Raw genomic sequence first — 12,500 nt, 5'->3', positions numbered from 1 at the left:
AAAACTGCAATCGTGGAATTTACTTCTGAAGTCACTAGCATCACTTGAAAGACGCACATGAGTAGGCAAACTGTTCCATAACTTAGTTAATGAATAAGTGACAGAATTCGTCTTAAATTTACAATTAAATTTAGGTAATTCTAAATTCAAGCCCTCGCCTCTTCGCCTATACGGTGTATGCCTGTATTTAAAAAGGCTAGCAATATATGTAGGGCCCGTACCATTTAGACATTTAAAAAGAAGTATTAACGCCTGATGTAAGCGCCTACAATATAAAGATGTCCTGCTAGCCGCAGTGAGCAGTTCGTCGTATGACATTGACTTGTTGTGCCCGATTATTGTTCTCAAAATTATAACTCTTGCCATCTTCGAGATGGTTGCGTTGACCCGTACCTATGCCAATACCTCATGAAAATCTGAAGAAATAACAACTAAAAGGTTAACCAAGAACTCTGTAATCTAAGTGGTGGATTGTCGTCTTTTCAGGAGGATTAGACAGCGCTTACTTGTCCTCTCAACAAGGTGTACTTGATCAAGGAGCCAGCACAAGTGGTATGAACACAACTGCAGATTACAAGAAGGTACATGTAAGTTTCTTGCCTTCTTTTAAAATGGGAAGTAGTAAAGAAGCCACATGGATTTCTATAAGACATGGGCACGTGCATCACAACTAATTTAAGCATGTTGTTAGAACTACAAAAGATTGAAAATTAAAAAAATAACAAACTAAACAAAAAATTATACATTTGCCTTTATCCTGGCATGCATGCAGACAGCTCAACTGGCTTATTCCAAGTGGTATAAGTAGTGTAACGAACCCCATATAGTCTTGCAGTTTGCATATTGAGGTTTGCCATGTTATTCATTGACTGCTAGGAAAGTGTACATGTATCCGGATTATCCCCCATAAAGATAGATGTCCATAATTTCTGAAAGGACAATAATTATTGTGAAACAATAAGACCTTGATTGTGGAAACCCAATTAAATTTTTAGACTTTTCACGAGAAAAAGAAAATGAAAGTACAATTTATGAACTTAGGTTGTTTGGACATTTTGACAAAATGAGTCGACATCATGTACAATTGACTTTCTGGAAAATTTGAGAGCATGGCTTTGTTCCAAAGTGGTCCTTGACTTCAGATTAGGGAATGGATTGTAGTGGTAAGAGTTGGTGTTAGGTTCTACTTGTAAATTACAACTGGTGGCCATATGTCTCATAGGTGTTATTTCCCTTTATTGAATCAACTACATGCATTATAGATAAATCAGTAGTTTGATTATCCAGGAGATCAAGTTTACCTTAACCTGCCAGCATCCACATCGGTAGTGCAAAAGTATTTAATACCAGTTTGATGTTATGGAATGCATTCCTTGAGTCAAGATTTTTCTATTTTCTTTTATTATCAGGTCAAGAGATGGGACACAAGCTGGGCTATGAAAGTGGAAAAGGCCAAAGTAAGTTTACGTAATGAGACAAATACTTTCAGTTGGTGTTCAGTATTATTGGTCTGTAAACAAAGTGGATATTTACCAGGAATATAATCACCAAGTTATTAGTTACGTTTGACAGGGGTCATTAATCCCAAGCCAAACTGAAACGTAAGAGAATATTAGGGTGTGGAGATCAGTCCCTTAATTGCGGAGCTCCCACAACAGCTTATAGGGTAACATTTTAAATACATGTAATTGTTTCAAGCCTGGTACAAGGAAGACTGTGGACACACTGAATGATTACATGTACTTTATATTCTCCTTTTCTCAACTCTGTTTTTTGTAAAGTACTCCAAGCTCTTTCTTCTGATCTTTATGAAGTACTTTTTTATTTCACATGAAATCTTTTGCTCTGTCTGATAATTTGAAATTCGGTAATTTTTGGCAGAAGAGCTTCCCTGCCGACTCTTGGCGGCCGACTGCCAGTAAACGGCCAACAGTTTTTCGGGGGAGCTCTTCTTCACATTTTTTAAAAGAATGATTTCACAATTTTATTATTGCTATTCTTATAAATTTGAGGTTGCGTCTTTGTTCCAAAGCGCTCCTTCACTTTTGAATAGGGGAATGGATTGTAGTGTTAAGTGTCTGTGTCAGGTTCTACCGGTAATAATTAACCAGTGGCCACTTGGATGATGGGCATTATTTTCTCATGTGAAACAAAATAATTTATAATGCGTAACTAAGACGTTTGATTAGCCAGGAGATCAAGTTGACCTTATGTCCCCACTTTTGTTAAGTTACATTTACCCCTGACAGGATCATAGAAAAGCATTTAATGCCGTTTGAAGAGATGGATGGCATTCCTTGTCTCAGGACATCCATATTTTCGTTTGTCATCAGGTCAAGGAACAGGACACAAGCTGGGCTATGAGAATGGAAAAGTCCAAAGTAAGTTCACGGTGAAAAAATACTGTTTTCAGCAACATTGGTCTGTAAACAAAGAGGATTTTTACCAGGAATATAACCACCTTACCTTTGACAGGGGTCAAATCCCGGCCCAGCCAAACTGAAACTTTAGAGATAAGGTTGTGGAGATCAGTCCCTTAATTGCAGACTTCCACAACAGCTTAAGAGTAACATTTTAATTGTTGTGTTCATTGTTAATTTCACTTTACAGTGTCCCCAATTAGTGCTCCAGCACTAAATCTACCAGACACTTAAATAAAGTTCCTTTCCTTTCGTTTCCCTTTAATCCTGTTACAAGGAAGACTGTGGACACATTGAATGATTACATTTTTTTCATGATCTTTTTTTCCCAACTCCGTTTTTTGTAAAGTATTACAATCTTTTTCTTCTGACCTTTATGAAGTGCTTCTTTATTTTCCATTTGCACTGCCCGAGGGTTTGAAATTCTATACTGGTAACTTTCGACTTTTACCACATAGTCGAAATGAGAAATTAATGTACATGTACATGTAAATGTACATACTAACAGCAGTTACGTAGTACTTAACCGTAAGACTTTGAAAATTTGTTTGCTTCAGTCATTTTTGGTCCCCATATTTGTTCCCCATCTCTTCTACGGACTCCAAGTGAAGGTTCCACGACCATCCACTTTTTTGGTGAGGAAAGATAACTGTATGTTAAGTTTGTACTTTTTTTTTTCACTAGGTATCTCGAAGTGCTCTTCACAGGGCATCAATCAATGGACAATATGAGGAGGTCAACATGCACCTGAAGAATGGTGCAAATGTTGATGAAAGAGATAAGGTTCTTCAAGAGATTTGTATTATTATTATTATTTAAATTCATTTAAATTTCTGCATAACCACTGAACAAAATAATATACTCTCTTGCCCACGTTTGCTTATCCCTGTGTGCGTGGGTTAGAAAATACATGTACCTACAATACATTTATACATTAGAAAACGGCCAGAAAGGTAACACTTCGCAGTTTTAAAACTGACAATCCATGGCCCTGACGTTTCTTTTAATTTTCACACCTGTGTGCTAGTGAGATCCTGACACATGTGAATTTGGTGTGGCAAGGTGAAGCCTAAATTGTTTTGTTGCTTAACACCCCCTTCAGCCAGTGCTGGGCACCAGAATTTATATCTTGGTTTTACATTTTTTCTTTCCCTAGTTTTTGTTGACACCGCTGCATCTTGCCTGTTGGTATGGACATGAATCTGTTGTCAAGCTGTTGCTGGATCATAATGCAGATGTCAATGCTTTAGACAGGGTAAGTGGGAAGAGAAGAAGTCACTCCCATTTGATGTTCCTCTTAGTCTATTGCTCACACTTGCTTCTGTTTTATTGCAAAAAAAACTAACACCAATGTTAGACGAAGTTCCATGGCTCAACCATTTCTTGCTTCTTTCTTGCTTGTTTGAGGTGAAGATAACATTATCATACATAACTATTTATATTATGACAACGCTTACTCGGATTAAAATTTTGTACAGCAGCTTGTTTGGGTATTGATAGCTGAACAAATGATGGTAAAATAGTATCAGTGACTAATGTTTATGCAGAATACTTGCATTTTGGATTTTTGAAACGAGCCTTGTGTACTGCATTCTCAACATTTGATTGGCTCATCAAAGCAGAGCTATCAACTAACACAAGAGGTCTTTGCTCCCATGCTTAGGGTTTTCCCAGGAAAAAAGTGTCAGTGTTCACTTGGTGCCACAGTGGCACATAAGAACATCATCTTAAGTATAAAAGGTTTTATGCTTTTAGTGGCTGGATATTGAGGACCATTACCCGCAGTAAACTTACAGATATGAGCATAGTTAGGGAGTCTTTGGTTGATACCCAATGTGCCCTTAAATTATTTTCATTAATTTTGAATGATGCTTGGCATAAATTGGTATGGAAATTATGCAGATCGAGGAGGAGCTTATGCGACGAGGCCGTTGGCTAGGAGACATCCATCGAGATCTGCCTCATTTGTCAGACATCATACAAATGCAGAATTAAATCATTTTTATTGTTGGTAAGCTCTGAAAAGTGTGCTTTATTGCGTTTGGTAATGTGATGTCACAATAATAATTGCAGGAATGTTTTGTCGCTTAGCTAAATGTTTTCGTCTGGGCTTCTGAGCCAATCAAAAATGAGTATATGGATAGTATCGCGTGAAACCTGCCGCTGCAGTTGTCAAAAGAAAGGAAATGCATGAAAGATTAAAAAAGGAATAAAAGGATTTAAATGGCGGACTAACTACTCTACTGGTCCTCTTGTTTAGTTTCAGTTCACTCCTCTGCAGAAAGCTGAACACTGCAATCATCAGTCAATAATTCAGCTGCTTCTGGACCATGATGCAAAACCAAGTTTTCAGCAACCAGTAAGTTATTAATATAATTTGTCCGGTTACTTTGTACAACAAGGCAATAACGTAAATTATGCGCGGTAATGTAATGTCTTTACCCTTGTTGTTGGGGTTGCTTTCTTTTTTTCGGAGGGGGAGGGGGTGGATTGGGGCAAGGGATGCCAAGCACTCTTCAATGTGTAACGAGAATTCAATGAGCTAAATTCCATAAATGCCCTATGTATTCCCCTGAGGCATTTTTTTATCAGGCGTTATAAGCTAATAGCGTACAAAACTACCGTACGCACTATCGATTTCGAAATAAATGCAACTGACTTAAAAAAAGATTGTGCAGCCGCCTGATACGAAAAACCACAACAACCAATGCAAACGTACTCCCCAGCCAAATGCAGGTGCACCAACCTCTTGGTGGGGGAGGGGGGGAGAGGTGATTAAAATATAAATGAACTCTAATGAACAGAATTGCCTTGGTAAAGATAAACTTTTGAAAGTTCGAGAGCTGAGATGAGTACAACAGTCCTACGTTAATTTGGTACATGAGCTGTCCATTAATTGGACGCTAGAACTGTAACAAGTTCAAAGCCCCCGTGTTTGAATAAAGTAGTGTGATGTGTGTGACGTATGCTACAACAACAGGAGTATGTACCAAGGGGGCAAGCATTCCTTGTCTACCAATAAGAAAATCTTTGCGTTCTATGTCACTGCCGCTTAGAGTTTAGTTCCGCTGAATGTAAATACATCACTTAAAGATAACAAACTTTCCGTCTTAAACTAATGTTTCAACTAAATTCAAACCATGAAATGGAGATGGTCAACTTACATGCTTAAAAATGGTTGTCCCAAAGAAGAAAGAGGGGGTGTGGGGGGGGGGGGGGGGGGGGGTTATAAAAAGTATACATGTCATTCAAGAGGCAGGCTTGTGTGGGTGTTGTTATCCATGAGGTAGTACTGTCGTAACCAAGTTAATCGATTTTTAACACATTTTGTTGCAGCTGAGTCTTAGGACATTGGCAAAGAGGGCATTTTTGCGCACAGACAGCCATTCGGGATTTAATGTACTTCAAGCAGTTGTCTTACAAGGAGACTATGACAGTGTTTACAAAGCAAGTACCCTTCTAGAGAACTTTGTGGAGCAAATGAAATGCGAAACAATAAGTAATAACGCGTCTATTTTCCGAGGAAAAGCAGCAGTTGATATTCTATCATCAGCTATGGCTTGGAGAAAACCAGGCTATACTGATATTGAAAAACTATACAGAAGATTGGTTGGGATTGACGAAACAGTAAATGAGCTGCACTCGTGCGCCAAGAGCGGCGATGTAGAAAAGGTGATTGAGCTCGTTTTGAATGACGGTATTGATGTCAATGTCGCTGCAAAGAGCAACATCACACCATTGCTGTTGGCGAGTGGGATGTCCTCTGGTGTGTTAATCAAGACCCTGATTGATCTTGGTGCAGACGTAAATGCTCAAACAGCCCCACGTAAAGAGGGACCTTTGGTTTTTGCTGCTTCTAGCAATAATTACATGGTGGCTAGAGTGCTTTTGGAGCATAGTGCTGATGCGAATATTAAGGATCTGTGGGGGGAAACACCTCTTTATAAAGCAGTCATGCAGAAGAACGTACCTCTTGTCGAGCTATTGCTTGAAAACAAGGCGGATGCAAATATTCAAGACTGGGTGGGAGAAACACCTCTGCACAAAGCAGTCATGCGGAAGGATGTACATCTCGTCAAGATATTGCTTGAAAACAAGGCGGATGCAAATATTCAAGACCGGGCGGGAGAAACACCTCTACACAAAGCAGTCATGCGGAAGGATGTACCTCTCGTCAAGATATTGCTTGAAAACAAGGCGGATGCAAATATTCAAGACCGGATGGGAGAAACACCTCTACGTAAAGCAGTCATGCTTGAGGATTTACCTCTCGTCAAGGTATTGATTGAAAACAAAGCGGACGCGAATATTCAAGACCTGCGGGGAGAAACACCTCTACATCAAGCAGTCATGCTTGAGGATTTACGTCTCGTCAAGGTATTGATTGAAAACAAAGCGGACGCGAATATTCAAGACCTGCGGGGAGAAACACCTCTACATAAAGCAGTCATGCTTCAGGATTTACCTCTCGTCAAGGTATTGATTGAAAACAAAGCGGACGCGAGTATTCAAGACCTGCGGGGAGAAACACCTCTACATCAAGCAGTCATGTGGGGGAGCAAACCACTCGTCAAGCTATTTCTTGAAAACAAGGCGGATGCAAATATTCAAAACCAGGAGGGAGAAACGCCTCTACATAAAGCAGTCATGCTTGAGGATTTACTTCTCGTCAAGGTATTGATTGAAAACAAAGCGGACGCTAATATTCAAGACCTGCGGGGAGAAACACCTATACATCAAGCAGTCATGTCGAGGAGCAAACCACTCGTCAAGCTATTTCTTGAAAACAAGGCGGATGCAAATATTCAAAACCAGGAGGGAGAAACGCCTCTACATGAAGCAGTCATGCTTGAGGATTTCCCTGTCGTCAAGGTATTGATTGAAAACAAAGCGGACGCGAATATTCAAGACCTGCGGGGAGAAACACCTCTACATAAAGCAGTCATGCTTGAGGATTTACCTCTCGTCAAGGTATTGATTGAAAACAAAGCGGACGCTAATATTCAAAACCAGTGGGGAAATACGCCTCTTCATCAATGCGCTCATTACGGATTTTCTGACACTTCACAAATGCTGATTGAATCCGGATGCAATATCAACCTGAAGAACACGAAAGGAGAAACCCCTTCTGATATTGAAAGTTCCAGAAGGCAGTGGAGTAAACGCCCATCAGCTCGTTATTCACAAGATTTCGAAAGCTCTACACCACAGTGGAGGTTTCACCGCGAATGGTTGGACTTGACTAAAATAGAACCTGAACCAGAGGATGTTACAGAGGCAGACGATCTACATGTAGTGCTGCCTCAGGTTGCAAGACTACCTTATGGCAGCAAGCAAAGCTTAGAAGAGGTTGTGCGTGAGGCTGATGAAAAATGGCCAAGTAAAGGGGTCTTAATGAAGAAACAACAAGAGTTGTCTTCACTCGAGAAAGAGACACAAGCTCGACTTACACGACAGCCCGAAATGACTAAAGAAGTAAAAGAAAAAGGACAAGCAAGCTAGCGATTAAAATCATACTGTAGTTAATGTAAATTTATGTCACGGAATAAGCATGCTTATGATCACTAAACCGAAAAAGAGACTTTTTGTCACTTGTAACAACACTAATTTCGTTGGTCGAAATTTAACAAATTGACGCCACTTTTTCATAACATTGTGAAAGTTGTTGTGGATCCACGAGCCAAAGGCTCTATTTCTCCGCTTAAATGAACAGAAATAATATGCAATAATTTATCGTCAGCAACGTTTCTCGTACGCTCATTGGCTACTAAATTTCATTGGCTGAAAATTTATCACATCAAGAACTTCGGTAAATTAAAAATTCAGTTCAAGAATAAAACTGCAATCAAAAACCCTCGTGGCAAACAAAATTGTTCATGACTTAGTGAAAATCGAGTCATTTTGAGGTAGGAACATACTTCAGTAAACTTAATAACTTCCTCTCCTGACGTTAAGTTAATTGGAAAACTAAAATTAAACAGCTTAAACACAAAGACGCACGATAAAAAGGGTGGCTCCACGCTCTGCTTTTGTTCGAATTCATTCAAGCACCAGTGATTATCCAAGATCGTGATCAACAAACAGCAACACAGCGACGGAAGCCCTGAACGATATTTACAGCGCGGGTAAAAGGAACTGGTGATTAAAAAAAAGAACGACAGATAACATTTCATAACATGTTACGGACACATTGCCATAAGGATTTTTTTTATTGTACAAATTATCACTGAGCTCGGTTGCGTCCACGGTTGATTGATAAATCATTTGCATGTGCCAAAGGCACCACGCCTTTTATATTGCGTCGTCGTGATTAAAGCCTGGCAAATCCTCCACATTGACACTTTCAGATGCGCATAAATCCCAATTATACCAGGGCCGCGAAGCGGCCTGTTAGTATAATTGAAATTATATAAACAAACAAAGTGAGAAATACCTGAGATAACATCAGGAAGAATCCCTCTTATAGTGCTTCAAACCACTCTTTAACAGGTCTAAAGAAAACAAAAAAGACCATACCCTGCGCACCCCCAGGGTAAGGATAGACATGACGTAGTACCATAACTCCCTGCGGCCCTATAACACGCTGCTGACATGTGATACTCCATACTTACAGCGCTGTGGATAGTAAGCACCATCGGTCTTATGTTGGCACCCCAACAGGGCATGGCACCTGTATGATGCAAAATGACACCAACCGGAATGGTGGGTGGGTCCTCATGTATTTCTCACTTCGTTTGTTTATATAATTTCAGTTATGCTGGTATAATTGGGATTATGTTACACGAACTCCGTTCACAAACACGCCAAAACATTGGGGTGATAATAAAAGGGAGTCAGACAAATACAAGTGTTGATATTTTAATATCACTTAAAAGAGGAAAAACCTCCGAGTGACAATGTTTACAATATAAATAAACAAGACAAATGTCAGCAATATCAAGTCGTTGATCTAAAGATCTGTATTGAAGGGGTGCAACCCAAGATGAATGTACACCAGAAAAAAGAACTGCGTGAGCAAACGTTGAGCTGTGAACAGGTTTGTAATAAAACCTCTGAAAAGTTGAAGGAGTAGACCAATCGGACATTCTTAAAATCTCCGATAAGGGAACATTGGAATTGGCTGCTGCAGTAGTTGAGGCTCCACGCACGGGATGTGCCTTGAAGACATTGGTGTCGACGACAGGAACCTTGAGTAGCCAACGTAACCACCTCGCGATGGACGGTGCCGTAATCGGTTTGTAAGGCTTTACATACGGGATAAACAACGGACCAACATTGGAAGAGGGAAATACTGGACGAATCGCACATGTGGCTTTTATAAAGTACGAGCATAATGTCTCAACTGGGCAGAGTCTGGAGTTTGGCCTTTGAAAGGCCTTTGAAAGTTGATCAGAGGAGCCCCGGTTACTGAGAGCGCAAACTCCACGCTTTCTAGGAGGACGCGGCAGTGCCGAAGATCCAATTTTGTTAGCGCTGGGACTCTTCCCAGGCAGGCTACAAGAATAACATGGAAGGCGTAAGCGACAATTGCTTTAGAAACAATAGCCTGTTACTACCAAGCGATGCAAGGTGTTTAGTGACAAGGGTTATGTCCCAGGTGTGGGAGTACCTAGGTTTAGGGGGACGACTGTTGAACTTTCCATTCAGTTGCTGGGTAACGAGAGGATGCTGCCCCGTAGGGTGACCATCCACCTTGGTGTGGGCGGTGGAAATATCTGAACGCGCAACATTAACTGAGCAGTAAGCCGCTCCGTCATTGAAGAACTCGGTTAGGTAGAGCGGGATGTCAGCTAAAGATGCCGAAAAGGGATCACCCTTTCTTTTATCACACCAGCAATTCCAGCGTCCCCAAGCTGATCTGTACGTTTTTCGTGGGGAGGGACGAAGGAGATGCCGAAAGGAATATCTGGGTAACGTCTTCAGAGATTCCCATTGCTTGGTACTGTCTCCGGGGATGTGAGTCACGGCTGGGTGCAGTCTGGGAAACGTTGGGTGAGTCCTTCGAGGGTCTGATGGATCCTTCAAAAGGTGTCTGGTGGTTGGGATGAGGACTGGTTGCTCGACCAGAAGGCTCAGGAGGAGCGGCCACCAAGGCTGTGCTTGCCAGAGGGGTGCAACTAGTATGCTTTCCGCTTTGTCTTGAGCCACTTTGTTCAATACAGCTGGAATCAGATTAAAAGGTGGGAACGCGTAACCCTTGAAGGGTTCCCAGTTCATTGTCGGAACATCCGCGTGCAAGGCCTCTGGGTCCAGTCTCCAGCTTACGTACTAGGGGAGCTGGGCGGACAGGCAAGAAGCAAACAGGGTTTATCTTCCATTCGCTTTTGTCGTTGAACGCCCTCGATTCCGAGTCTGCAATGGTGTTCAGTTTGCCTGGAACGTGTTGTGTCGACAACACTATGTTCCTCTCCAGGCACAACCTCCAGTGTTCCAACGTTAAAGTTATGAGGCAAGCCGACCTCGTACCGCCCTTGTTGTTTATATGGGCTATTACTGTTGTGTTGTCCATTCTCAGGCAGGCCACACGATGAGACGTTGAGGCAAAGAAGGCGGCCTTGAGTTCTGATACGTTTATCTTCCGACCAACATCCATTTGTGCGATGCCCTTGGCAGACCGCACCCCATCCTGCCTTGGATGCATCTGTCGTTATGAACAAGGTCGAGGCTGCAGGTGTTATTGGACTGCCATTCACCGAATCGATGTTCAACAGCCGCCATTTAAGTTCGTCCAAGGGATTTGTAAAAACCCTTGGAGCAATGTTTAAGCCAAAACAGAGCCCTTGAAAGACAAAGCATGTGTTTGCTCCACAGAAATTGAAGGAACTTCTGGGAGATTTGTGGACTGGGACCGAAAGGTAGGCGTCTTTCAGGTCTAGGGTGGTCATTTAGTCGCCTCTTTGAAGGAGGGACTTTATGCAAGACATGTTCTCCATCTGGGCGGTTACTGAAGTATTTATTGTTTGTTCCAGACGAGGACCTTATTCCTGATAGGAGCACGGCTAGGCCCTGGGCAGGTGGATGCGTTTACCCGGTCGTGAAGATAATGCCAAGTTCTTAGCGAGGCCTCTGGATAGGTCAGCTTGCTTTGTTGGAAAGTCATCCCCAAAAAGCATGCGGCTCGCATTAGGAAGAGACTGGTCAGCTAGGCCAATTTTATCCTTATATATGGCCGCAAGGCTTTTTTTTCTTTGCAAGATTTAGAATTGGCAGTTTGCTGAGCCTAGCAAGCAAAGGGACTATTCCAGAATTGTTCTGATGTCCTCTGGGGGAATAATTTTGTTAGATGTTAATGAATCATGTAAAGAACAAAGGGGGCCAGTTATGTTCAGCATGGCCCTCTGCACAGAGGCTAGTTCTTTGTCGGTTGTCCCGTTACTTTGATTTCCAGCATCGTCAAAAGGCTTATTAACCTCATTTTGGGGTTCACAAACCCCGGTTGGTGGCTCATTAGCCCGCGTTGATGGACTAAAAGCCGTAACAGAGCCCTCTTGGTCGGACATGAGGTCCTCATCTGAGTACGCTAGCACAGAAAGTGCGTCAGATTCCACGCTCAACTTTGGCGGGCAGCTTTCCAGCCAGCAGGTTTCCAGAGATGTCACTCGTGCATTCGTGGACTTAAGTCCTGTTGGACTTCTTTTAAGGTCGTCGAAATGGAGGAAAGAGCAACCTCGTTCCCAGGGTCTACTCCGCTTTCAAGATGGCGGGGCGGAGAAGACCCTGGCACACACCGTTATGACACCCACGCTGATTGGTCTGAAGATAAAGACATTCTTAGATTAGTCGTGATTGGCCGCAATTGTCTTCCTTGCAAAATGGCCGACTTGTGCAGTTATATTTGTTATTTCCTCTGCAATTGAAACGAAATTATCGCCGGTTAAACATTCCTCGTGTTGTTTCAACTATTCACGGCAATTGAAGGAAGAGCTGAAGTTGATGTTGGACCGTAAATTAACTTGAAATTCCTCAAGGCTCACTATCAAGAGGTGGAATGAAGGTGATAGATCCGATTTATTCGGCCGTCAGAGTTACATGATTTATAATTAATGATGAATGCATGGTATATGAAATGAATCATATATG

General features: G+C 41.8%; 1 protein-coding gene across 4 annotated transcripts in view; it reads left to right on the top strand.

The window, feature by feature from the left end:
- LOC137967744 (uncharacterized) overlaps positions 1-12,500 on the top strand; it is a 138,409-nt gene that overhangs the window by 124,060 nt on the left and 1,849 nt on the right. For 2 of the 4 annotated variants that reach the window (XM_068814301.1, XM_068814300.1), the window contains exons 8-14: positions 487-587; positions 1,410-1,457; positions 2,334-2,381; positions 3,105-3,203; positions 3,577-3,675; positions 4,681-4,779; positions 5,757-12,500. The exon at positions 5,757-12,500 is cut by the window's right edge and continues 1,849 nt beyond it. In XM_068814301.1, the coding sequence (XP_068670402.1) occupies positions 487-587; positions 1,410-1,457; positions 2,334-2,381; positions 3,105-3,203; positions 3,577-3,675; positions 4,681-4,779; positions 5,757-7,922 (2,660 nt within the window). In that variant the 3' untranslated portion in view covers positions 7,923-12,500. The remainder of the gene's footprint in view (positions 1-486; positions 588-1,409; positions 1,458-2,333; positions 2,382-3,104; positions 3,204-3,576; positions 3,676-4,680; positions 4,780-5,756) is intronic. The other 2 variants (XM_068814302.1, XM_068814299.1) reach the window with 2 other exon arrangements.

Source organism: Montipora foliosa, chromosome 8 (assembly GCF_036669935.1).
Source record: "Montipora foliosa isolate CH-2021 chromosome 8, ASM3666993v2, whole genome shotgun sequence".
NCBI lineage: Eukaryota > Metazoa > Cnidaria > Anthozoa > Scleractinia > Acroporidae > Montipora > Montipora foliosa.
Note: the sequence above shows the minus strand (reverse complement) of the source record. Positions and strands in the feature narration are given on the sequence as shown.